Here is a 27,364-nt window from a genome sequence, read left to right on the forward strand (position 1 = left end):
TATTCTCTTCTGTCTTAGTAACAGAGTACTATCCATGCTATAGGCAAGTAAATTTTCATATATTTCACCATTGTTCAATTTATTCAAAAATCTTGTAAATTCATTCAATATCAAGTCATTGGAATCTAATCATTCCAACAAAAAGTTTTTAGATTTTAATAACTAACCTTGAACGTTAATACGAAAAAGTGTGAAGTGAACTAAATACACCCACGCTGAGAGGGAATTGAAAAGTGAAAAATGTAGGTATGCTTGGATAATTGGATTTCTATAATGTTCCTAAATATTGGAAATGTTTGGTGAATTAATTCGTGTAAAATCAAGCTTGCACTTTTTGAGGTGTTAAAAAAAGAGTACCATTCTTCCTTAACTTAGTGCCAAGGGTGACATGAGATTAGTATTAATTTTAAGAGAATATCTATATTTTAATTGGTAAAAATACCAATACTTATATTCGTTCTCGCTAAATATTTAAAAACTATTCTTTAATTCAAACTAATTATTCACATTTTAATTAATAAAAAAATCCGATGAAAAATCAATAAAAAAGTCTTAATGTCTAATTATAAAATTTTACAAGCAAAATTGTTAACTTAAATAAAAGAAAATGGTTAAATTCTAATTTATAAAAATATTTTGCATGCCAAACATTTCTTGAAGATTAATCCAATAAGAATAAGTTATATGTTGTACCTTGTTAAACAAAAGCAAATATTCATATAATTAAGTTAAACTTTTCATAGATATATAATTATTCATATTTTTTTTATTTTCATAATAATAAAAAGTTTCAATTAGTGTAAGATATAATCTTATATAATACTAAATTCAATCACTGATCTCTTAAAAAAAATTATCATCTCTTTAAAAAAATTCAATAAAATTATAGATTACGACCTCTTAAATTATTCATATATATTCAACATATTTGATAAATAAATATTGTATTCATTACTGAAAACAAAATTTATAAGCATGTATTAAATCCGCTAATATTCTCAATTGATCCTTTCTTTGGATGATATATTGAGATGAGGTGATTCTATCTTTGCCCATCTAAATCTTATTAATTGGTGTATTAAAGTACTCCCACCCATCTCTTCCTCTCTCCATTTTGCATGGGAGGGACCGCATCCTTTATTTTTTTTATTCATCATCCAAACATGTCCCTCCACGCGCATCTGCTTTCGCATGTACTAGTACTAAATGTAAGTGTCAATTAATGCTATAAGTACAATTATTAATCAATCATGATTATGCAGATACGAAGAAATGCTCTTTTTCTTCTTAACTGCATCAAGAGTTTAGTGAACATTATTACTAATTCCCATTTGCAGTGTAGGTTACCTTTATCTAATCCAAACGATTCTAAGAAATAGATTTGTAAAGAACAATTAAAATGTTGTTATACGTGGTATATATAAGAATCATATATAAGGCATATTTAGTGTTTGTTCATTTTACATTTTGGTGGCCATTATTATTGGCAACTTCTAAATTTGCATTTCCTCATTTCCAAATTCCAATCGGAAGCACCTCCAAGTCCAACTGTGTTTTGCATCAAGTCAATGTTAATGTTCTAAATTTTCGTGTTCAAAAGACAGATTTTTTTTTTGTTGTCTTTTTGGTGATTTCTATTTTAACATGCACGAAAAACAATGCAACTAGGTAGATTTGGAATCAAGCATGCATGTGTACTGCGCAATCGTAACCAATGTTTACTAATTTTAGTTATATTTTATTTTTATTTTCACTTTTAGACTTTAATTTTTTTCTTTTAATAATTTGGATTTTCGGATCAATTTTTTTTATCAAAAAAATTTCAGAGACTAAAATTAAGTAAAATTTATTCATAAAATAAAAATAAAAATTGACATAAGTTCTCAAACTAAAAATATATTTAATTTTTTAATTAATTATTTAGCTTTTATACTTATGTCAACTTTGAGTCTTTATATATTAAAATTTTACATTTTAGTCTTTGTTGTTGGTGTTTTTTAAATGTTGCCACACAACATAAAGACATAAAGATTAAAATGAAAAAATTATTTATATGAGAATTAAGATGTAGATGAAATTATATGGTAATTAGATGAAATTATTAAGAGGGAAATGGAAAGAAACGCGCGAGAGAAGAGAGTGGAGAGTGGAGAGTGAAGGTGGGTAGGGCACCCCACCACAGCTTTAAATATTTGTCTGTTAAAAAGCTGGTTGATATTGGTATTGGTATTGGTATTGGTATTGGTATTGGTGGTCCTCTACTCCTCTAAGGCTCTAAGTACGAGGGGCACCTTTCTCCGCCGCTTGCCAAATTTCTCTTCTCCCATTACGTCACCCTTTTCTTTTTTTATTCTATATATCTATATTCTCAAATCAATACTCCATCATCTTTTTTAGTAATTATGTTCGCTTACAATATCATTCTTTCTAATATAAAAAATTTAATTACATTTTTTATTATTTATATTTATATTTTTTTTTAAACTTTGTTATTAAATTTCAAAGTATACATTTTCTAACCTAATTTTAAAATTTTTATATATTTTATTATATTATTAACTAATTTGACATCATTAATAAATTGTTAATGAAATTTATTAATTGTTGATGTGATTGTTGACTATTCACATATATTAAATATTGATATGAGATATTATTTCACATCATTATATATTTGTATTATGTTACTAATTTTTGGTTAATAATTGACATATTATATCAATAATTATTAACACATGTGTGTTAATAATTAATATATTATTTCAGCGATTAATTAATAATATCAAAAAATTAAATAATAAAATAAAAATGTATAAAATTTTGAAAATTTTATGACAAAATTTTAAATATAAGTGGTAAAAACTAAAAATTATAATTAAACTTAAAAAATGTGATTTATAAGAAAAATTATAGTTCAAAACTAATTCATTTTAAACTTATTTTTTAAAAAAATTCAACCACATACTAAATGTGTTGGCATGGATGTTGTTGAACATACTTTTTTTTTTTTTTTAATTTCTTTTTACTAATTTTCACCCAAGTTGTGATGCTGATTTAGGTCACTATGCGCACTATAGGCACTCTGCCCGTATGCATCCTACTCCAGTAGTCCCCCGAGCAACAACAACACCCTCTCCAACTTGATCTTGTCACAAATAACGACTACGATTTTAAAATAGGATCTGTAATTACTGGAAAAAAAATACTCTTTCAAAGTATGTGATTTTCAGATTAGTTATTCTCGTTCAAAGTTTTCGGTTTTTATCTTTGAATTAGTAGTTATACAAAGTACATTAATATTTAAGTTAGTAAGTGTTCAAAATGTATAAATATAATTTGAAGAATAAACGTCTCTTTTAAAAATAAAATACAAAAATATAAACATTAAAAGATATATTCCACTACACGCGAGAGTAATAAAAATTATTTAAAACATTTTAATTATTGAATAACAGCATAACCATATGTTTTGTTTTACTCCATATTTCATTTATTATATCCTGTACAAGAATAACGTGAAATGAGTGGTTTTGTTACATTTTTTTTCCAAAAAAATATTCTAATAGCAATTAAAACTTAATTAGGATGGTAACAAATTTTAAAAATATAAACCTTCGTCATTTTAAATTGAAACCTTAGTCCACCTTGCTAGCTTTAACAAGGATAAAGAAAACAAAATCTGACTCTCATCTATTCCGATGCCATGTGTAGGAACAAGGTGATTAAGGATTTAGTATGAATTTCCATATGTTTTATTAGCATAAGTTTGAATCCCATATATAACAACACATTCCCTACACACACAATTTGAGAGACATAGCATAAAAATTATAATTTCTCTTAAAACAATTATCATCCAATATTTCTAGTAAAATTAGTAAAATAAATCTCTTAAAATAATTATCATCTAAGATTTCTAGTAAAATTAGTAAAATAAATTTTGGACACACATCCAACATGCATACATTAATAAACTACACGATTTTTTTTTGTAAGTTACCAAAAGCATAAAACATTATGGACACAAATAAGGACAGAGCTATTTGTAAGGGTAGGGGTTTTGACATGAGAGATAACAAAGTAGATAAAAATCATACAAGAGTCAAAAATGTTATTTCTTTATACTGAGAAAAATGAAGGAAGCTAAAGAATCTTCATCCTTTTTTTTAATAGAAAGATGTAAGAAAATTGTAAGTGTGACAAGTGATATATATTAAAAGAATAGTATTACTATTTCAAGAGTATTGTTGGAGTTCAAGTGTGAAGTGAAGTCCTATGTTGGTTAGAGTTGCATATGTTAAGTAATATATAAAGTGAGGAAGACTCACCTACCTAATGCCTTAAGGTTTTAGGTTATGTTGTGATGTCAAGCTCACTTGTATTCCTAGGAAGACTTTCAGTATAAGCCGATCACCAGTCACTTGGTCGAACCATCAGCTTTGATACCAATGTTGGAGAGTTTTTAACATCGGTAGTGAGTAAGTCACATAAGTGAACTTGACACCATAACATAACATAACTTAAAACCTTAAGGCATTAGGTAGGTGGGTCTTTCTCACTTATATATTACTCAACATGTCCAACTCTAACCAATGTGGGACTTCACTTCACACTTGAACTCTAACAAGTATTTTATTAATTAATTAATTAGAACAGCAAATGTGTTATTTTTTTATATATAAATTTAATGGTTATGTATGTTGGTAAAAAAAAATTATATTGTCAAATTAATAAAAATTATTATTAAAATGACTTTTAAATAATTATTATAAAAATTAATAAATTTATAGTATAACTTTTGCGAATATAAATTTATAAGTAATAGTAGTTTAAGATTAGATACCTGTATAAAAATATTTTATATTTCATAGATTTTTTCTCCTTTTATATAGTTGATTAGTCTACACTTACTTTCCATCCTAAAAATAGGAGGGTTGTTAATTAAGTCGATTTTAAGTATTAATAATACTTTTAAATTAAAGCTTTCAATTTTCAGTTTCTTAATGAATGAGTGCTCCAACATTTGCTTAAAAGTAATAATAAAGAAATACTATTTTTTCTTCGATGTTGTTTCCTATCAAAAGTAAGTATATGTTAAAAAGGAAGAAAAAATAATGTAGTAGTAGATTTTATTTTTAATATAACTATGATATTTGTCTAAAATAGTCACTCTTAAAAGTAGTAATTAATCATAGTATGAGCTCTAAACAATTTATTTAAGAGACAGAAATGGTTAATAGTTGTTAATGGTGTTCACTTGGCATGAAGCATAGGGAGAAGGAGAAGGTTAACTTACACAAATACGCAGGTCTCTCCACAATAAGAGGGTCAGGAGGAGAAAAAGGGGTGAATGGGGTACTCCACAAATGACGGGGGTTGTTATATATATATATATATATATATGCGAGTACGAGTATGTTGTGTTCAACTCCGAGTCATCATTTTCTGCCAAATATGCAGGCTAGGTTTGAAACTTGTAACTACGTGCCTCACAACCAGCCTATCTATTCTAGGGTGGTCCTTCTTCATATTCCTTTATGCATATAAAAATAACCTCTTTTAAATCGTACACACAGGCATATTTGTGGTTACTAGTTTGGACCATCCTAATCCTACGCACTAGGGTTACTGCAGGTAATGGCATGCAATGCAAGAGCCCAAGAGAAAAATCATGCAGCTTTTATTAATTACCATAGATTGAGAAATGCATCAACTAGAGGAAACCAACATCCCCAAACCATGCTGCTAGCTTCCATCATTAATATTAATAACATTCTTTGTCGCCATACCAAGAGAATCTCCAAGTTTCGCCACTGTGCCCCATGTTAACAACATCATTTCAATTCTCTGTCTTTAAATTTCTCTACTTAATTACTCTCTTTATCTCATTTTATTTATTATTTTTAGAATTATTTATCATTATATCAAGAAAATATTCATTATTTTTCCAATAATATAATATCCTCAAGAAATAAATGCACCATAAATGTGGAGCAATAACTGTATCTTGTAATTATAAGGTTTTTTAATCAGATAAAGTTATTTTCTATATCGTGAAAATTAGTACAATTAATTTTATATAAGATACATATATATATTAATTAATGATCTAGCACTACAACAAAATGAATTTTTAGTGGCATTTAATATGACCTTTAGTGGCAATAAAAATTGCTACAAATTCTTTTACCGGCATTTTACACATTAGTCATTGTCTGCGGTGTCGCTAAAATATTTATCGGCAATTATTCTAAATGCTGGTAAAGACTCTTATAATGGTCGGGAAAAGTGTATAACTTTTTGTGTCATTTGTTACTTGCATTTAAAATTGTCGTTTAAGAAAAGATTTATAATACTCTTTAATTATTTATTTCTAATTGATATAAGACTTGTAAGATGAGTACAAATATTCTTTAGTTACCTTATTTCTAATTGATGTGGGACTTAGAAGATGAAGGTTATCTTCTAAGTATATATTTTTTTTAAATTTTTTTAATTATCATATCTCCTAAAAACCAACTTAGAATAGTAAGTTATGGGCCTAACTCAACCTTATAAAACATACTTGTAAGGTAAGAGTTATCATTCACTTATATACTCTTTAATTATTTTATTTCTAGTCAATATGGGACTTAAGTTTTTTCTAACAAATAATTGTCGCTAATAGTAAATTTTGATGTGATGTAAATACATTTTTAGTGGCCATTATATAATAGTCATTAATATTTTTATTAAATAATAAAATAGAAGCAATTAATTTATTGCCATTAAATAATTGTTAGTAATACTAAATTTTGTTGTAGTGTAGTACAAGTCTACCCTCAGAATATATTAGTCCAAGCACGCTTTCGCCCTATATATATATATATATATATATATATATATATATATATATACTAGTATACTACCATTTGCTAGCATATATATCATTTTATGTGCCAAAAAAATGTTACAGACTTTTATGCGCTGTACCACTTGCTAATTAATACTCTTAGGAATCAGACTTCCATGGTAGAAGGCAGTAGGAATTGCAAAATAAAATAAAAAAATTAGAGTATTGGTATGACCATATATGATCAGACAGAACCAAAAGTCTTGAGATCAAGAAAATCTATTTTTAATATCATTATTCAACTAATACATTTGCCAGTATAATAATAACCAAGTATTTATAACAGAGAGCTTATAGGAATAAGATATATGCTGAGCATGGAAGCAACACAACTTCTAGACTGTAATAGAATTATATATTAATCCTAGCTAACTAACTTCAGTTACACAACCTAATAATAGAACATTGGATGCACGCATGGTTTCTGGCACATGTACCTGTGTGATGAGCTTTATTAAATACGTGCATACTAGAGCTGAAAGTTTATATGCAAGCTAGTATTTGTGCTTCAACTTCTTATTATTGTTTGTCATGTTTTTTATTTATAAGTTGTTTTGAAGTGATTTTGTAATTTTAATCACTTTATAATGAGAAAAATGAGAGGCAATGAGATGAGAGGGTGAATCACAGTGAGACCGAGGAGTTAGAAAGTGAGAGGATCGGGATCGGCAAGACACAAAGACTAATTAAAATGAGAGTGAAAGACAAATAGTGACATGTTTTAATTTTTCACTTTTTTCCCGATAAATTTGAAGTTGAATCAATTAGGAACATATTTGAAAATTGGGGACAGGTGAAGGATGTTTTCATCCAATTGAAGAGGAATAAGGGGGGAAAACATTTTGGTTTTGTATGTTGCTATGCAATGAATGATCCAAACTCAAAGGAGGTTGTGGCAATTATGAACAAGCTATGGATAAAAACATACAAATTAAGGACTAATTTGTCGAGTTCAAAAATGAGCCAAAAGACCCCAAGGAAGTGAAGCCGTACATATAAGAGATTCAACAAAATATCGACTATACCTATATATGCAAAGGGTTTTCATATAATGATGTGATGGTGGACAAAACAAAAATGGTGTGGATGCCAAAACTTGTCATGAAAGTGCGGAACAAAATAAAGACAGGAAAGAAATGACTTCATAGTAGAAAAATTCACTGAAACACTACAACAAGACTTGTTAAATTGTGTTTAACACCACCAACAATGAATTATTAGGTACTGCTAGTTATGCATAAAATTCATCCAATGTTAAAATGTATTTCTACTTCAACTCACGACCAACCCAATAAAAAGTGAGTTAAATCAAATTTTAAGATTTTTTTTAATAAGTAAAGTGGTGAAAGAGACTTGCTGGCTATTGATGCTTCTCCATCTTCTTTCTTTCTCTATCAACCTTTGTTTGCACCTTTTTCCAATTCCATATTTCCTCTTCCATTTGTTGTTTTCTCTTGTTTCTATCTCTTCATATTTTCCTTTTGATTCCTTGAACAGTTCAATCAAACATTAATACGTACAAGACAGTAAAATCTTGTTTAACACCATTGGAAATGGATTATTACACATCTTAAGAAAGTGAGATTAAAGTCTATCTCAATCTTACATAATTTGTTTGTAAGATGAATATTATTTCCCCACTTACATATATTTTTATGACCTTATTCCTAATTAATATAAAATCTTTAACACACCTCCTCACGTTGAAGACAGGACATTTTAAGCGTCAAATTTACGGGACTAAATAAATGTGATTGATATAATAATAACTTGATAGTTGATGACCTAATAAGTTTAACAACACTCGCTAGAATAGATTCTATTATGCTTTGATACGTACAATCTTTAAAAAGTGGATTTAAAGCTTAACTCATTCTTACAAAATTAGTTTATAAGGTGAGAATTATTTTTCACTTATATGTACACTATTAATATGATTTTATTCTTAGTCAATATAAAATCTTCAACATTACATACAACTAGTTATGTTTAAAACTTATCCAATGTAAAAATATCTTTTTATTTTAATTCAAGGTCGACCCAACAATATGTTAAACTTAAAAAAATTGGGAGATTTTTTTCAATATATGGAAGCTTTTTTTGTTAATAAATGTAACATTTTTACTTTATAAAAATTAATAGCAAACACTTTTTTGTTTGTAAACCTAAAACTTAAGTTTTAATAGTCTTATCATAAAGTTAACCTTGTAATGATCTGACATATCACTACACTAGTATAATACAGTTACTACATAACAGAAATACTAAATTGTATTCAACTATCATAGGGTTCTCATGCAGTTATTACCTGGTTATTCATTCATTATATACATGTATAGGGACAAAAAATATAAAAACAGTTCCTACATATATGGTTGAGCATAAATCCCCTTATGGAGTGACATATATACCATGTACATATATACAATTTACATTAAAGTAAACAATATAACACATGGATAGTAAGATATGATGACCCTATAATTTTTAGATTTGTTAATTATTAATTATTTTATATTCTTAATTTATTGTGAAATTTATAAATGGTACACTTCGCTCATTTTTGGTAATATAAGTAGATGCGTTCATTGACTTATTAAAACTATAAACACTTGGTGAAAAAAAATCATTTCTTAAATTATTTGTACTACTATTAAATATAATTATACTTAGCTGTTTCATTTTAGTTATTTTTAAAATAAAAAATTGATTTTACGATATTATTAATTAAAATTAACTATTTTTATTTGTCTTAATAAATTAATTTTTATAATATATACATATAATATTTTATACTTCCCCTAGTTGCACAAAACATAAGTCTGATTATTAACACAAGTGAAGTCAGCAGAAGTGATAAAAACCCTAAACAAAACAGTTTTTATCCTCGTCATCTTGTCTTCATTCTCGACATGTGTCTTTGTGTCTCCATCTTTACTTCTAAATCCCGTCGACTAATTAATATGTTTCTCATTGACGAACTACTTGTAGTTTATAATAATAGTTTTTCTTATACATTTTCATAACATTTTATTTATTATTAGCTAAAACTTAATAAAAATATAATATTATTGAGTGAGAGTTCATAAAATAAGACATATAATTTAAACAATTTTTAGTCAACATTAAAAAAATATATTTAAAATGTACTAAAAATTGTTATAATTTCCCACATATAAGTTACGTGCACACTTTGAGAAGCTTTTATAAATATTTCCTTTAACTTGTACATGAGTTTCCAAGTTGAACCCGTCCTTTGGTCTTGTCACCAGAAGATTGTGTGAAGAGTTTTTGAAGAAGACAAGCTTAATGAAAGCTACCCTTTATTTTTTTATTCGCATGACTTTCGTTTTCTTCTTGTTTTTCTGCTTTAAATTCCAATGTGAAAGTTAATTTTTCTAGTTAGACGGTTGCTTGAGATAAACTCACCTTTTTATATTATGAAAATATTAGTATGTGGGGATAATAAACAAAAGAAGGTTGAAAAAGAGGATGAAATGCTAGTAAGAAGTAAAACAAAACCACCCTCACTTTTCGATTTTCATTGTGTTCTCCACTTATTGTAGTTATTGCTTCACTTAACTTGTCACACTTTAATTAATCACATACAGTCAATTTTTTGTATATTTTTTTTTGGCAACCAATTTTCTGTATTTTTAAGTTTTCCCTTTGATGAATTTATTTTACAATGAAAAATTAATTAATTTAATTAAAAGTGTTATGATGAAATATTTAAAAACAAAACAATTATCCAAAACAAGGTCTACTGATAAGAATGGACTTTTTATGAGCTTAATTTTCCAAATTTAAACTTCTATTTTTTTGTAATTATTTTTATAATTTGAAATAAATAGCAATTGAAAGTATATTAATTTTTAATAAATTAAAAAAATGACAATTTGCTATATATTAATTTTAAACATAAAATAAAATATGTATTCATATAACATTAATTAACTATTCCCACCTCTAAAAAAATAGTTTTTATACAGTAGTATAAATATTAACTAATTCTCAAAAAAATAGTTAATTTAGCTAATGAAAATATTTTTTTTTAATCTATCTTTTTAATTACCCTTAATATTAATGAGATGTACTCTTTGTTTTAAATAATATTTTTGGCTTTAATTCTTTTAATTACTTTCATTGGTAATATATTTATCACTACTGATGATTTTTATGGACTATGAATATAAGGAGGCAAAGTAAAGTTCCCAAACTAAAAAAAATAACTCATAATTAAGGATATTCTTTATAATTAATTAAATCATTATATTAAAAATATAGTAATTTACACTTTTGACCAACACAAATGGTGGTTTACGAAATGGTGTTGCAAGTTAGTATTTTACAAATTCTCGTGGGAGAGGAGATTCTTATGATCCCTATAACCATCCATAGTCCATACCAACCTGGTTGGCCAAACTAACTAATTAATTCTAATTACGGAATTACCCACATCATAAGTTTGCCTTCATGCTTACTACATATTGTTATAATTGCTCAAACATATTGAAATTAAAGCATATAGTTTCGTCATAAATTATATTTGTATAACTTTTTCTATAACAAAGTAAGAAACAAGAAAAGAAAATGTGAGAAAAAATATTAATATAATAAGAATAACTAAATTAATTAATATCAACTTGCACAGAATTATTCTGCTTTAATTAATGATCTCGTGCATAAAATTTAAATATATAATTGTATTAAATATATATATATATATATATATATATATATATATATATATATATATATATATATATATATATATATATATATATATATATATAAAGAATTTCATCATTCATGATAATTTTATTTAACTAAAAAAAAAATACATATCCTGAAAGATATATGTTGTCTGATGATTTATAGTGAACCAATATTATTACTTACTACAAGGTGTTACATTTTATTTTACAACATTGAATACTTTTTAAACAAAAACATAATGGTGCTCAAGAGTTACGTCATTAGGCGTTGACCAAAGAAGATGAAAATAGCATGAAGTTGTTAAACTCAAAGATTTATTGCGAATCAATGTACATATTATCCACAACCAAAGTCGTGAGAGGTGTTCTGGGGAAAATTGTCCTAGGCCCATGGAGAGGTCCACAAGGAAGGCCCATAAAGAATTCAACAGGAGAGGGGGTCAACGGGTCGTTGGAGACACATGGACCTATATTACACCTACTAAACTTTCCAAATCCAAGCCCGTAGCCCAAAAGGAGCGACAGTGTGAATCTGCAAACTGGATGAAAAAATGAAAACCGAAACTAAGGTTAAAAATATTTTCTTTACCAATATTGGTTCTCATAATTGTCCGAAATTTCAACTTAACTTTGAATATAAAATAAATTATAAAATATTTATTTTATATATATTTATAATCTCCAACATAAATTAAACATTATTTTTTATGATAATTATTTTATGATTAATCTAAAAAATATTTTCTTATTTAACTTATCCAAACTTTCCACCTTGACTGACGTAGTGGATTTAGAATAAAACATGTTAATTTGATGTTTTTTTTACCAGTTGGCCTACAAGAAATTTATAAAAAAAAACATTATAGAAAGAGACACACATGTGTGTGTATTTTATTTTTTTAACTTTTACTTGTCAATTTATTTTATAATTTCGTATAAAATTTGATGAATGTAGTAACAACAATTATGACAATAGTTTACTAATACTAGTAACATCAATGATTTTAATGTGGAGAGAGATAAAATTCATTTTAATAATCTCTCTCTTAAAATAAAACTCATTATAGAAAGAAAAAGTAATAATTTTAATAATAGGTGATGTTAATAACAATGTTCATAGTAACAAAATTTATGAGTCTAAGTCCTCACAATTTTACTTTTGATTATCACTTAAAAGATTTCAAAATTATTAAAGTATATACTGTTATAAACTATTATTTCTTCACTTTTTTTTTTATTGATGTGGGATATTATTTGTATAACAACAATCCTTCTCTCAAACAAGAGATCTAACCTCTCATTCAGCAAAAAATTGTCTCTATATATCTTTTTATCTTATATTTTATCACATTTTATCACTTACCACTTTTTTTTATTATAAATTATTAGTTGTCATTAAATCCAACCAGATTCTCATTTAGTAGAATTTGTCTTTGTACATCATTTTATCACATATTTTCTATCACTTATTACTTTTTGTTATAACTTATTGGGTGTCACCAAATTCAACAAGGCTCTCATTCAATGAAATTTGTCTTTGTATATCATTTTATCATTATCGTAATTTGGATCACGACGGGAATGACATAAAAATATTTTTAATGAAATTATCACTAATATTTTATTGTGAGGAAAAAAACATTGAAAAAAAAACCTTTTAGAAAATGTGGTCATTAAAACTAGAGTTGGACTCGAAAGTCAATTATGTGTAGGAAAGTATTGACACTTACAACACCCGTTAAAAATAATAACTTTAATTAATTGTGCAAAATTATATAATTTTCTAAATATTTATTTTACCCTTAAGAAATATTTTTTGATCCTTTAATTAAAAAAGACTATATGTGAAATAAGATTCTTTTGTATTTTTTTTTTGAAAAAAACTTGGATAATAATTTAAGCTAACAAATGATTATCTTCCATGGAAGCAACTCATTTGAGTTGCTTCATGTGTTGAAAAATGAAAAAAGTGGTCCCTAGTGTGTCATGTCCGCATTAAGCAACTAAAACACAAATTTACTCCAATGGTAAGAAATTTTAAGAAATCCAACTTTTAGAATTTTTTCTAATTATTTATGAACCAAATTTAAATTTTTATTAAAAAGAATAATTACACTACAATGAAAGAAAATAAATTACGAAAAAAAATATAATAAGTAGATATTAAAAATAAAATAAAATAATAGTAAATACATAAACATTATACGAAATTAAATTTTATCATTATTATTTCCGAAATGTTCCCAGATATGTTCAATAAGATCTGGTAAGAAACGCTTGCTTCAGGAAGTAACTCTCTCTTTTCTTCAAGCAACTCATGTTGCCACGTTAGAGTCCTCCAATGACAAGAAACCGGAGTTTGAGTTGCTTCATGGGACAAGCAACTCCCATTGGAGTTACTCTTAGTCCTTAAACCCTTACAATCAAATAATGTCAAACATAAAAATATGATTCAATTAACATTATTAATTGATGCATATTTATAAAAAAAAATATATTTTATAAAAAGATAATAATTTTTATATATTCTTTTAATTATCCTTAAACAAGAATTTAAGGTAACAAATGATTAGTCACTAAATCTTTGCAATTAGATATGTCAAGATTAAAAATGTTATTCAATTAACATTATTAATGGTTGCACATAAGAATAATTTTTAAAAATAATTTTTTTTATTCATCACCAAAATTCATGATAGTAAATGACTATTCTATAAACTTATATGATTTAAGTGATATTATTGCTACTCAATTAATATCACACATTACATAAATTAAAATATTTTTTTACTATACACATCCTTAATTTTATTATGCTTGAGTGTTAAAGAAAAATAAAATGAACATGACCCTCCTATTAACATAAAAAAAAAATAAAAAAATGAATAGAACCCAACTATTAACAATATTATTTTACTAATTTTTAAACTGGCGACACAAAATAAAGAAATGTACGTACTCCTAGAACTTAGAAAACCATGTCTTACTATTTTTTACATAAAGAACAATTAAATGCTAAACAATTACCAAATACCAATATTCATATAAAATGGAATATTAACATGTAATATGAGTTCACTGCGCAATAGAAGTAAAGAAAATGCAATGAAAAAAAGGTGAGATAAAGGAAAGAGGAATCTCAAGTCAAACAAGCCAAAGAAAAAGTAAACTTGAAATCATACATCCTCTAAGAAGCAAAACAAAACTCAGATTGCTTGGAAAAATGACTGATGGTATGTGTCTGGTTATACAAGCAATCAAGCCCACGCAGCGTGAATAGCAAAAAAATCTCTGGTGATGGAACTGTGAATCTCTTTTTATAATTTATAAGAGAATTTGCTTGTAACCAAATCTCTCCCTTTCACTTTTTTAGCTAACGACCTTTATCCACTAACCTCATTTTTTTTATACTTTTTTTATAGATGCTATGTGACTGAAGCTTAATTGTTCTATTCTTTGAAGAAGTCTTCACATTATCTCCATTTTATATATTAAAACTTTATCTCTTTTCAAAAATAATAATTTTTTTTTATGAAAACACTAATATCTTAATTTTACTTTAGTTATGAAACAAAAGACTTTAAACAAAGGATCTAATTTCTCATTTAAGAAAATTTGTCTTTGTATATCATTTAATTACTTAATCATTTTTTGTTATAACCGATTTTCTTTTTGGTGATTATCCTAAATGTCTTTCAACCATTGAAATATTACATGTTTTATAAATTATTTTTTTTTCTTCTTATTTTATTGATGTAGAATATTATTTATATCCCAAGACTTATCTAGTATATATTTGTTGTCACATTTACGAGTGAACTTGAACCTAAAAGATGATAAATTGGGCGGGAGAATCTGAATTTAAATTTAAATTCGAGTCTATTATAATAATGATCATTTTGAAGAAAAAAAAAACTATAATCAAACCCTCATTAAGTTTTATATTTAAGCCCTTTATTTACTTATCGAGAAACCTAACAAGATTGCATTATTTTTGCTCTTTTCTTTCATATAGTTTACTGTAGTTTGTAGAGTTTAGAAATGGAACAATATTGTTATGTTTCACGACATATCAAGCTTTCACTTAACCTGCAACATTATAATATTGACCCTTTTCCCTTTTTCTTTGCAACATATTTGCAAGCATATATCGACTCGACCAACCAGACATAGGCATCTACCACTTCCCCATTTGTCAGTTTAATTATCATGTCGCCATCGAGCATACATGTTTGTTGGTCGTTTGACTAGTACTATTGATGATGGAAACTCCAACTGTGCAAAAGCTCTTGTTTTTTACTTCTCCTTGATTGATTAGAAAGGCTGTTTCTTCCCTTTTTGGTGAAAATCATTGATGATTATATTGCATGTACTGTGGTTAACTGTTACACCTATTTGACCATGGTTTCATAAATAAGCTAACACAGTAAGTATCCGCATACCAAATGCCCCACAAGTCCAGTTCCTTATCTAAGCAAGATACAAAACTCAAGAATGGTGGAGGTTTCGAATCTCATACTTTTTGTTGAAAAGCAAGAAATATAAAAAGAATCCGCAATCCTCAGTAAAGAAACAAATTATATTCCCACAGTTAAACCTCCATTGAAGTTATTCCCATATAACACAACCGATTGAATATATTCAATAATCAACATAAACTAATTTGCAAGGAAGATATTTAAGCATATATTCATCCTCGTCAACGTCATTTGCCTTGCATTCAAAGCTATTCGATGCTCTACCGTAAAAAAAATTATCCTCATGTTGAAACTTCCATTAACTCAATGGAACAACTTAACCTGCCACGAGTTGCTGAACTTGGTAAATTTGGCTCACCTTAGGAAGTTGGAAAATTGAAGGCCAACCATACCTTCACAGCATTCAACTACCTTGAACTCGTGCCCAGGAGTTTACATTGAACGGTTAGAAACTTATATTTCTTCAATGAAACTACAAGAAAATAACACGGAGATTATATTATTTTCTGGGAAATATAAGTTTGGGAGCAATTATGAGATATTTTCTGAAGAAAACATGCATTTTCTAAGGAATAAATTTATCTAACATGCCCTGACAAATATATGTTGAATTATTTAGGAACATGCCAATCAAAAGCCCAATATGGCAATGAGAACAAAGACCAACGAAACTCAAACAACTAAGGCACAGTTTACCTGTATAAGAGAATAATGCAGCATAGTGACAAATATGAGATCCGTGTAGCCAAAGGAATGATAGTATTGGACGGAAAATTCATAAACTTCACTCCAAGACATAAATTAACAGAATTTCATTCTTTAAATTAGAATTTTGAAGCAGATTGACATCAAAGAGCAGAAATCAAGCATCTAAAATCATAACTGAGAGGCCCACAAAAGACAGATGGTTTGCCTTAAGAGTCACTGACAAGTTAACCATATTTAAACAGCAACCTGGCATCTGAAAATAGAAATGGCCATACAAATGTAATGACCTCATGCCACCAAGTATTACTTACAACAAAATTTGGTGCTCAGTGAAACAAACGAATTTTATTTTATATTTCACTCTGACAAGTCAATTTCTATCAGAAATATTTTGAGACTTGAAAAATTACTCCCCCTATCCCATTTATTTAGTGGTTTTAGCCTTTTTTTTTCTTTCCAAAACAATTGTTTTAGAATTTCAATAACAAATTAGATCTTTTTTCTCAATTATACCCCTATTTAATAAACATTTTCTCTGCTAACTACTCAATTTTTTTTACCAAAAAGGGGGCTACACTACCAATGAACACACGTGTATTAATTCTACTAATGGGATATTAAATAAGCGCTTTATAGTCCAAATTTGTATCTATTAAATATTAATTAGTCCACGTGCATTAACCTCAAACCAAGATGGAAGGAGTACAAATGAAGCTCAACATGTCTTGCCACTACATGCATGAGGAAAGTGGAGCAATGTCATTAATAAAATAACAGACTGATTTTCTCCAAGGTATCTCATAGCCACTTTTATCGGTTCCTTTGAAAATGTCATCCATTTACAAACGAGGGCAAAATTATGACCAACCTAAGTGTAAAACATACAACATATATGAGTTAAGAAAAGGAAAAATGGTTCGAAGTACACAGTCAAACTATAAAATATGGAACGAAGTACCCAGCCAAACTATAAAATCAATCTCTTTGGTTATTTCGAACAAAATAGGAGGTGAAAATAAACAGTGTTATCTTCTAGCCAGAGCATGAAGACAATAAATCTAACTAACACGTTTCACACAATTGAATTTGCACGTCAACTACCAGGGTTTGCAGAAGATTTAAATACTGATAATCATAGAGAAATCTAATAGGTATGAATATGAGAAGGTTAAATGGTGAAATACCCAGTAATTTGCTGCCACTTCTTCCACCGTGGAACAATCTGTCATCAAGGGTTCTCAGCTGATGTAGTTGTAATTCGTAATTGTCTTGTCCGTTCTTGCTCTCCATTCCTCTTCCAAAAAGCCCTTCTCCACCAAACTTCAAACCCTCTTTGAATATTTGGGCAATCTTCACCAGAATTCAAGAAACGGTTAAACCAAGCAAGCAAAATTTCCTGTTGCCAGGAGAGTGGCAGAGTGAGAATCGTGTTACTAAGACCATCCTCAATTAGATGCCTATCAAGCCCCTTGGATGCCCTTCTCATCCAACCAAAGTCATCATAAAAGGGCACCAGCCATGTTTTTAGAAGCAAACACCTGACATCTTTAGAAGCCAACAATTGTCCTTTCCCGATTCCCACAAACAACCTTGCTGTAACCCTGCTAACCTCAAACCTGTGAACTGCTGGCACTTTAGAATGAGCTTCAGCTAAATCTGATTGAGACGCCCATGTCTTCAGGAAATCCTCAGCAATCTGTCTGTCAACTAAAATATCCAAAATCCAATGCAAATTATCCGCTTGTCGGGCAATTTGACTCACATCCTGCAGGTCTGAAGCAGCAGCCTGCAAAAAGTGGCGACGAAGTAATTGCAGGCAGTCATCACACGCTAAGTACAATGACTCCTTCCGAAGATCATTCTGAGAAGAATTCTCACGCAGCATCTTTGACACTAACCCTTTCATCTCCCGCCTGGCCTTCTCATCCTTCCCTTCAAGAACCACACGAATAAGCTTAAGAAGAACCTCCTCATTATCACTCCCCTCTTCATTTCCATTAGCAACATCCGTCGAAACCCTCTTCAAAACCTCCCCAGCTCCAACTGCTTCAAGACGAAGCTCAGACAGCAGTGACGCCACCTTCTCCTCCTCATCCTCCGCCCACGGTGCCGCTTCCAAGTACTCCAAACAAGACAAAACCCCAGCATCAAACCCAATCGCAGCCGAAACCTGAGAAACCACAAAAAAAACAACTCGTTCTGCCTCACAAAACCCCAAACAAAACAAACAACAAGGGAGAAAAAGGCATGTAGTAGTGGTGCAATAAAAAACCAATAACCTAAACAACAGAATTTCCATCATAAACAGTTAACACCCTAAATTCAAAGTTTTCCTATAGTCTGAACCTAACCCTAACCCCACAGTTTCATTATATTATTATCCACTATCCATCCAATAAAACAGAACAAAACACTAAACTGTTGCATCCCACCAAAATGCCCCATATAGATTAGGAATTGAAGGCAAGAGTAGTTCTTAAATACTCTCATCCCTTGTTCCTCATAGTCATATGCAGTAAACCTAAGAAATAAACGATATAACGGAATTAAGGTTGTAATAATAAAAAGCAAACAAACAAACAAAGGCGTTACCTTCAAGATACCGAGAACTCTGGAGACATCTTCCCTCATGAGCTTCTTCCTAAGATCCTTACAATACATCAACCTCAAAGTCTCGATGTAGACCTCGACGTCATCGCAATCGGCGATTTCAACTTCGTAGGGCACCGGCGAGCGCTGTTGCTGGTGCTTGGTCCAGCGATCGGAGAGCTTGACGGAGAAGAATCTACTATGGGCGACGAGGATTTGGCGATGGACATTCATGGAGACGGTAATTCCATCTTTGGAGCTAAGAGTGAGCTTGATGTCGCTGGAAACGGCGTCGTTGAACTGGTTACCGGGGCTGCGAGAGCCGAGGAGGTCCGAAATGCGCTGCATCATGAGAGCGTGGCGATCGAGGACCTGAATTTGGGGCTTCTGGAGGGAGGAGGCGGCGGTGTTGTTGGGAGGGATCTGGTTGGGGCGGTGGTGGATGTCGGGCTCGCTGGCCATCATTTCGAAGAGGGTTGGGCTCGATCGGGTCTTGTCGGGCGGGGGGGACATTGGGTTGAGGAGGCCCGCGGTGAGGGCGGAGTTGAACTTGGAGAAGCTGGAGGGGAAGGGGTCCTGGGCCTGGGCCTGGGCCTGGGCCTGCTGGGGCTGGGCCGAGTGGTGGCCGTTGGCCGTTGGGGAGGAATGGGCGAAGTCCATTGTTGGGATCCTGTGGGTGTATGCGGAGGGAGATTGGGGCAATGCAGGTTCGGGTTGAGGTTCGGTGTTGTTTGGAGAGGCGGAAGCTGAGATGGTGGTTTGGCGATACTTGCGTCGTTTGGGCTTGGTGGGCTGGTTTTGAAGTTTGAGGAAAGTTGTAGTTGTCGCTGCCATCCAATGTTGTTCTTCTTCTTCTTGTCTTTTAGCGCATTGCAGGAACGACGCAGGAGAGGAATTAATAAATGGCGGTAGAAACGAGACGTGTGTGTGAGCTGTGAGGTGGGAGTGGGACTCGGATAAAAAACCCAACACTCGCATTAATTGCTCAAAAATAAATGCCTTATTCTCATGCCTCATGCCTCATGCCTCATGCCTCATGCCATTGCTACTCTAAACTCTAAAGTCACATGCACAACACACATTCAAAAAATCCTCAATACTAGATGAGATTGAGATCAAAAGATTCAAAACTACCTACAAGTGCCTCACATGTTATCATCATCCATCACATCTCACTCTGCTATCCACCACCCATGTATATATTATTATATCTCCTCAAATATTTTTTTCATTGTTTTTTAATATTTTCTCAATCTTATATATTTATGTTTCTTTGTGACATAATTGATAAATAACTTTATATTTTAAATATATAATCAAAATTTTATCTTTAATTAATATATATCAAAAATATATGCAGGGAAATTTAAAAATTAATATGACTAAAATTACCAATTATTTTATAATGTTATAATATCAAGTATAATTATTTTATCTAGCTATTTAAATAACTTTATAAATTTTACCTCGGGTTTTTCTTTCTCTGTTTTAAAGTTTCTATGCACAAATTAATAAATATAATAATTTTCATGACTCTACAATAAATATATATTAATTTTTTATTTTTACTTTAATAATGAAATTATATATTAAAAAATTCAACAATTTAAAAAATGTTGAAAAGACAATTATATGCTCTAATTACATTCTAACTCTTTAGATAAGGATAATTTTGTTTACAAAAATATTTTGTTATGATAATTTATGTGATTAATAATTTTTTAAATGAATACATGTATTACCTTTAGAAATTAATAATATGAGATAAAAGAAAATAATTTGTAGAAGATTAAACTAGAAAGTAATTTCAAAAATAGAAAAAAATTTAATACTTTTGTATTTCTAACAAGTAACTAAGAAAAAAAAAACACTGTAAAAGAATTTTAGGTTATTCACCAAAAATGCTGGTTTATTATTACTCCATTATTATTCAAAATGCTTGCTTAATGACGGCATCATGACATCACTTTAAATATTGAATTCAATAATAAAGTATATGAGGCATTTTATGCTTTATCAGAGTTCGGTCGTACATCTTAAATTCTTATCAGAGTTAGTTTTATTATTAGTGTATTTATTTCATTTAATAATCATGATATAAAATATTTATCTATGCTTAATTATTAATCTTAAATCGTTGGTTTTTTTTTCATTTTTGTCTATTAAAATTGTTGTTTGATTAATTATTTTTAAATTAAGTAAATTTTGCATTGTTTTGTTGTATAATATATAAGTATAATATCTGGAATCAATCATAAATTTCCAAATATTTAAATAAAATATAATTCAAGACTTTTATGTGTGTGTAAGTAAATTTTGCATTGTTTTGTTATATAATATAATAGTATAATACCTTGAATCAATCATAAATTTCCAAAGATTTAAATAAAATATAATTCAAGACTTTTATGTGTGTATTAAGTTTGTATATTTGACAATAATTATCATAAAATTTATATATAAAAAATTAATTGTTAAGAGTGCAAATTTTACACTGAAAATGTATATTAAGAGTTATAAATATGAAGGGAAAAAAAACAGAATGTAAGAATAGATTTTGAAGGAGATTTTTTGTTTTTAAATATCGAGAGAAATATAATACTTTTTTTGGTGAGCTTTGAACATGATTTTTTTTAATATTTTTAGTAAAATAAAACGAGAGTTTAAGAATTTGAAGTAAAAATATAGTAAAATCAATTTTGTATAATCCTAAAATTGAATAAAACTTAATTAATTTGAAAATAAAAATAGAAAATCATACGCAATTTTAAATTAAAGAATTAAAAGTACAATTAAACAAAAAATTGAAAATGCTTTTAGCATTCAGTTGAACTGGCCCAAATTATACAAATTTGTATGTAGTGATGCTCCGTATGCTTGAACTAATCATGGTGTGGATAGATGTCACAAGCTAATAACTTGGTTTTTTTATGGTCAGCTTTTCTTTTCGTAAAAGGAAAAAGAAACATAAGTTATTGTTTTTCATCATCGCAAATTATCATTTTAATATCACAAATAATTAATATGATTTTGTTTTGAAGGCACGTTTGAATGATAGTTGTGGCCTTGTGGCTGTGCAACGAGAGGATCATCTCCCGCCGCATCGCAATATCATTCATGTCTGCTTCAACCTATAATATACTTCTTATTAAAAATCTAATAATTATACTTCTTATTTTATATTTTATCATTATATATGATATTTTGTAAATTAAATTACGATTACTTATAATCTACAAGAATAATAATAGTTTTAACATTATTATGATAAATATAAATAAAAAATCAATATACTGTTTTTTTTAGTAAAATTTAAAAATTAAAATACATTACAAAGATATAAGATGGAATGGACAAGGTTACATACATGTTTGTATTCACGTCCAAAACGTGAAAAACCACGTTTAACGTTGAAGCTACACATCACGTTTTGAACGTGAATGCAAACACGCTCTACATTCGACCTAACTTATCCCTAAATGTTAACCAGATTAATTTTTTAATCCTAATATATCCATAAATTCAATTAAATTCAACAATCTATTATTGTCTTTGATATTAAATGGGATGACTCATTAACTTTTCGATCCAATTATTTTATCTAATTGAGTTGGTTACGTTTTCATAATATTGTTTATATAATGTGAGCAATGAACTTGAGAAATCAGATTTGGAATTTGGAATTTTAGTTTCCTTCATATGGAGCATTTGAGTGAACTTATTTGAATATGTGAAAATGGCTTAGGTAAAAATCTTTTAATCAATCTCAAAAAACCATAATCAAATTCATAAACAAAGTTTAATTTAATAAGAATTGATTACTTAAGTATTTAATTAAGCAGATTGTGTTTACTACGGTCTATGGCTTTAAGCTCACGTCACTGCTTACAGTGTCATTGTCCGGCTCTCACTTTAGCGGCCACTGCTGCTGTTCTGCGAGCGTTTTACTTTTCTTCTCAGCTTTGTTGCCATCTGTTAAATGTCAAAAGGTAACAAATTAAATTATTCAAACACCACTTTTAAATTTAAAAGTAGCTGCGCGTTGTGTTGTGTTGAAGCACTTGTATTGTATCTTATATCCAAACAAATTCTTAAATTTTGCTTGGCTAATTTTTTTAAGTTAGATAAACAAGTTTCTAAAGAAATTAAATACATAGATTATTTTAATTTATAAAAAAATAATTTATTTTATTTCTTATTTTCTTCTTCTATAAACATCTAAGAAAGAAAAAGATATATTCCAACAAATCTTAATCATAGTATAGTATGATGGGGTTCACATTCTTCTTCTAGGGGAGTAAGCAAATCGCAAAAATTACAATCCAACATTTCTAGAAGCAAGTTGTCCTCGTCTGTGAATTTGGGTCCCTCGCTGGATACTATTACTAGGACAGGACCTCCTTTTCTCAATTTTATTGTGCCTCGTTACTATCCTTCAAATTTCAAAAATAGTCAATAATGGGCTCTGGCCCACATAGGTTATATTGCTGGCCCAATAATTTAATTATCTGCGTCTTTTCCCTCCATAGTCCATAGAGAAAGACACCCAAAAGGCCAAAACTATTCACCGTGCAGGGTTTTTCCTTCCCTCTCCCCTCTCTTCTAGTTTTGCTTTTACATTTTAACACTACACCTAGAGGAACACTCTTTGTTACTTAATATATCATCTTGTCTCTACAAATTTGATTTTTTTTTTAATTCTAGTCCTTAAAAAATAAAAAATAAAAAGTTGTATTAGACCTTATAAAGGGACAACTGAGGGATTAAAAATACTCTTTTTTTTTTTCTTTCAAATATAGAGATTAAAATGAAAAAGTGTTATACTTGTAAAAGAAAAAGTTGGTCTGTGTGAAATTGGACATAATTCTCTTAAGAACAGTCTTAGATTTAAAGTTTGTAAATAGAAGAAATATTATTGAGATGAGAAATTTTAGTAAAAAGTATTCCAAAATTTTTAACATAAATGAGTCATCCGAAAGAAGCATTTATCTTTTATATTTTAGCGGAATGAGGAGAGAAAGAGAAGGAGCCAGACATGTTGTGAATAAAAATTCCCCACTTTCTTGCACCTAATCTAATGAGAATGAGGCATGAAATGTTGCATAAAAATTGAGAGGAAAAAAAGGCATGCACTCAAGCACTGCCTCATCTGGTGGAAGAGGATCATTTTGTTTCACATGTTTTTAAAGAGAAAGAAAAAACAGCATTACCACATGCTCCGCCCCTTGTTGAAAAGGAGCAATTGCTGAAGCACACATCATAGTTATGTATGCTTGCCACCACTATTGTCATGTACTCATCTTCTGCTCTAAATTCCTTATTATCCACATTTTTTTTACTTGCGCTATTACCCACATACACCCCACCCATCTCATGTCGCAATTTATCTTATCTCAAAACTGTTCATATAATAATGATCGATAAGTTTCCTATTTTCTCATCTCTCACGTTACTTAAATGGATTAATTAGATCTATATATCTCCTTTTATAATAAATAGGTTTGTGCAAAGTGTGATTATAATAATAATAACTACTCTTGGTTTAAAAATAATGTTAAAATTCATATATTATATAAAGAAATAGTTTTTTTTTTAATTAAAGAAATAGAGTTGATCTTGTACCTAATGGGATGACAATGTTTTATTTCCGTACTACAAGCTGATTCAAGCAACATTACATTTATTTACCTCTTCCTCTTATATTGAAGAAACCTTTCAATATCTTTTTTTTATGTAGCACTACTTTCAAGATTTTTCTATTCGGTATTTTTCGTTCACAATTACTGTTAAGTATCAAAAACATAAAAGAAAAAGCCCACTCTAAAAGATGAAAACATTTATAACAAACACTTGCATAATCATTTGGTTTTGGGCTGCACTTGAATTTGCTATACTCCTCTTAATATAATCAGGCCCATACACTGGTGTGAACCACGAACGAAAGCAACCCAAACGAGACCGGGTAGAAATTAGGATGTAAACGAGTATAGATAATCCATGAATAAATCGATTTAGCGAGTTTGGATTTAATTTTTTTTTAAGTATTTGGATTAGATCTGATTAAACCCAATTAAAATCCAATATTATATGGGTGAGTAACAAGTCATGTGATTATTAACCTATGATCCGATCATATATAATAAAATATAATATAATAATAATAACAGTTTTGTCACTCTTAATCAATAACAATTTTTGTATTTTTAGATTGATAATATTATAATAATACAACATATTTATTTTATATTAATATTAGTTATTTGAGGTAATAACAATGTAGCAAATCAATAAAATTTATTTTAGAATTTAATTTATATTATTATTTACTTTATGAATTGATAACAATGTATTTATAACAAAATATTAAAAATTTAATATCTATTATGAAACTAATATTTTAGTTTGTACAATGCATAAACATGTTTATTATATATAATATAATTAAAATTTATAATAAATTATATATAAAAGCTTATATTTGAATATATAAATTGTATTTAAAATAACTATATATAAATATTTTTAAACATGCAAATTATATTTTAAATTTATGATGAATAATTTGTATTGTAAAAAAATATTTTTTATTTATTAATAACTTATTTTAAACTATTAATACTTAATTAATAAATAAGTATGATAAATAAAATTGAGTTATATAAATGGTTATAAAAATTATTACAAATCCTCTCATTGAAGAAAGAACCCTAAAATTATTATTGCATAAGGTAAAAGTTAATGTTTAATATATATGAGTTGATATTTAAATTTTTACAATAAAATAAATAAATTTAATTATGTTTGATCCAATTGACTTAACCCAACTCAATCTATTTGTAATTGGATTGAGTTTAAAAAAAATGCATAAACTCAATTTAATCCAACTTATTGAATTTTGATTGATTGAGTCAAATAACATATTCACCTAAATCTAGTCTAATTCAGCCCAGTTACATCCCTAAACCCTAAACTTGCTTACATCCCTAATAGAAATGACAGTTTAACTTTCACAATAGAATTTGAAGGAAAAAAAAAACTTTCGAGGGATAATTAACGTGATAGTGAATATGGTAGTTCTAATCACGTAGGGTGCGAATGTTTTGATTCCAAGACTCCGTTCCATTAAAGACATTTTTTTTTCTTTCCTTTTTGTACCTCAAGCTTCATGTCAAAGAAAATATCGTTAATGTGTATGGATGAGTGTTTGTAAAAATGATTTTAATGAAAACGATCTCAAAAGAACATGGTTTATGTTAAGATTTTTTTTTCTGAAATTAATAGTAAAAATTAGTAAATGTTTTAATTCAAAATTAATTATGGACCTATAAGTCTTCAACGTAGAAGCAAATATATAAACATTTACTTAAAATTACTTTAGTTGGTATTTTAACATCATTTTGAATCATCTAACAAAATTTGCAGGGTGGGATGCCTCAGTTCATAAAACACAATTTAAACCACGCACAAACAAATTTCTTTTCGTACTTTGATTCTTATACATATTTGCTTGTGTACTCTTTTAATTGAAAAGAATACCATTATGATTCAAAAGTATGCTTTGTGACAATAGATAGAAAGGCAAGAAAAGAAAAGAAGCATTAAACAACTGAAAGAGAGAACACCGTAGACATAATTTATCAATCAAATAATCATTAGATAAATAAATTAACAAGGATAAAGCGAAGACAATGTCTCTATGGCTCTTGGAAAGAAATCAGTTTAATTACATTAATTAAACAATATTGATTCTCATTCATTTTTTATTGATTCATTAATTAGTATCTGATCTCTCCTGACAAACCATAATTCATCATGGGAGAGCATATTACCCTTATTGGTTATTCATTAAAATCAAACTTGATACTAAAAACATTATAATAATTTATAGATTTTTGTATTTCTTAATTAATGATTAAGGTTGGATATTTAATTTGAACATAAAAACTATAATTAAAAGTACTGATTTCTCTTTATAAAAG

At 28.5% G+C, this 27,364-nt stretch overlaps 1 protein-coding gene across 2 annotated transcripts; it reads right to left on the reverse strand.

Annotated features, from left to right (window-relative positions):
- Positions 1-16,171: 16,171 nt before the first annotated feature.
- LOC109800730 (BTB/POZ domain-containing protein) lies at positions 16,172-20,500 on the reverse strand. 2 transcript variants are annotated; one of them, XM_020361583.3, is made up of 3 exons: positions 19,389-20,496; positions 17,981-18,966; positions 16,172-16,560 (listed from the first exon to the last, which is right to left on the reverse strand). In XM_020361583.3, exons 1-2 carry the CDS (start codon positions 20,400-20,402, stop codon positions 18,025-18,027), a joined length of 1,956 nt encoding a protein of 651 aa, XP_020217172.1. In that variant the 5' UTR covers positions 20,403-20,496; the 3' UTR covers positions 16,172-16,560; positions 17,981-18,024. The 2 variants fall into 2 exon arrangements, with proteins under 2 accessions (XP_020217172.1, XP_082925232.1); XM_083069106.1 differs by lacking the exon at positions 16,172-16,560 and adding an exon at positions 17,537-17,664 and having other exon boundaries at positions 19,389-20,500.
- Positions 20,501-27,364: the final 6,864 nt, after the last annotated feature.

Source organism: Cajanus cajan, chromosome 2 (assembly GCF_000230855.2).
Source record: "Cajanus cajan strain Asha chromosome 2, NIPB_CcT2T_4, whole genome shotgun sequence".
NCBI classification, from domain to species: Eukaryota; Viridiplantae; Streptophyta; class Magnoliopsida; order Fabales; family Fabaceae; genus Cajanus; species Cajanus cajan.

Excerpts from the sequence above, each read along its gene's own strand:
- LOC109800730 (XM_020361583.3), bottom strand. The coding sequence starts at position 20,402 with ATGAGGCATGAGAATAAGGCATTTATTTTTGAGCAATTAATGCGAGTG. Across the intron at positions 18,967-19,388 it reads GAGTTCTCGGTATCTTGAAG|GTTTCGGCTGCGATTGGGTT; the intron begins GTAACGCCTTTG and ends GTGGTTTCTCAG.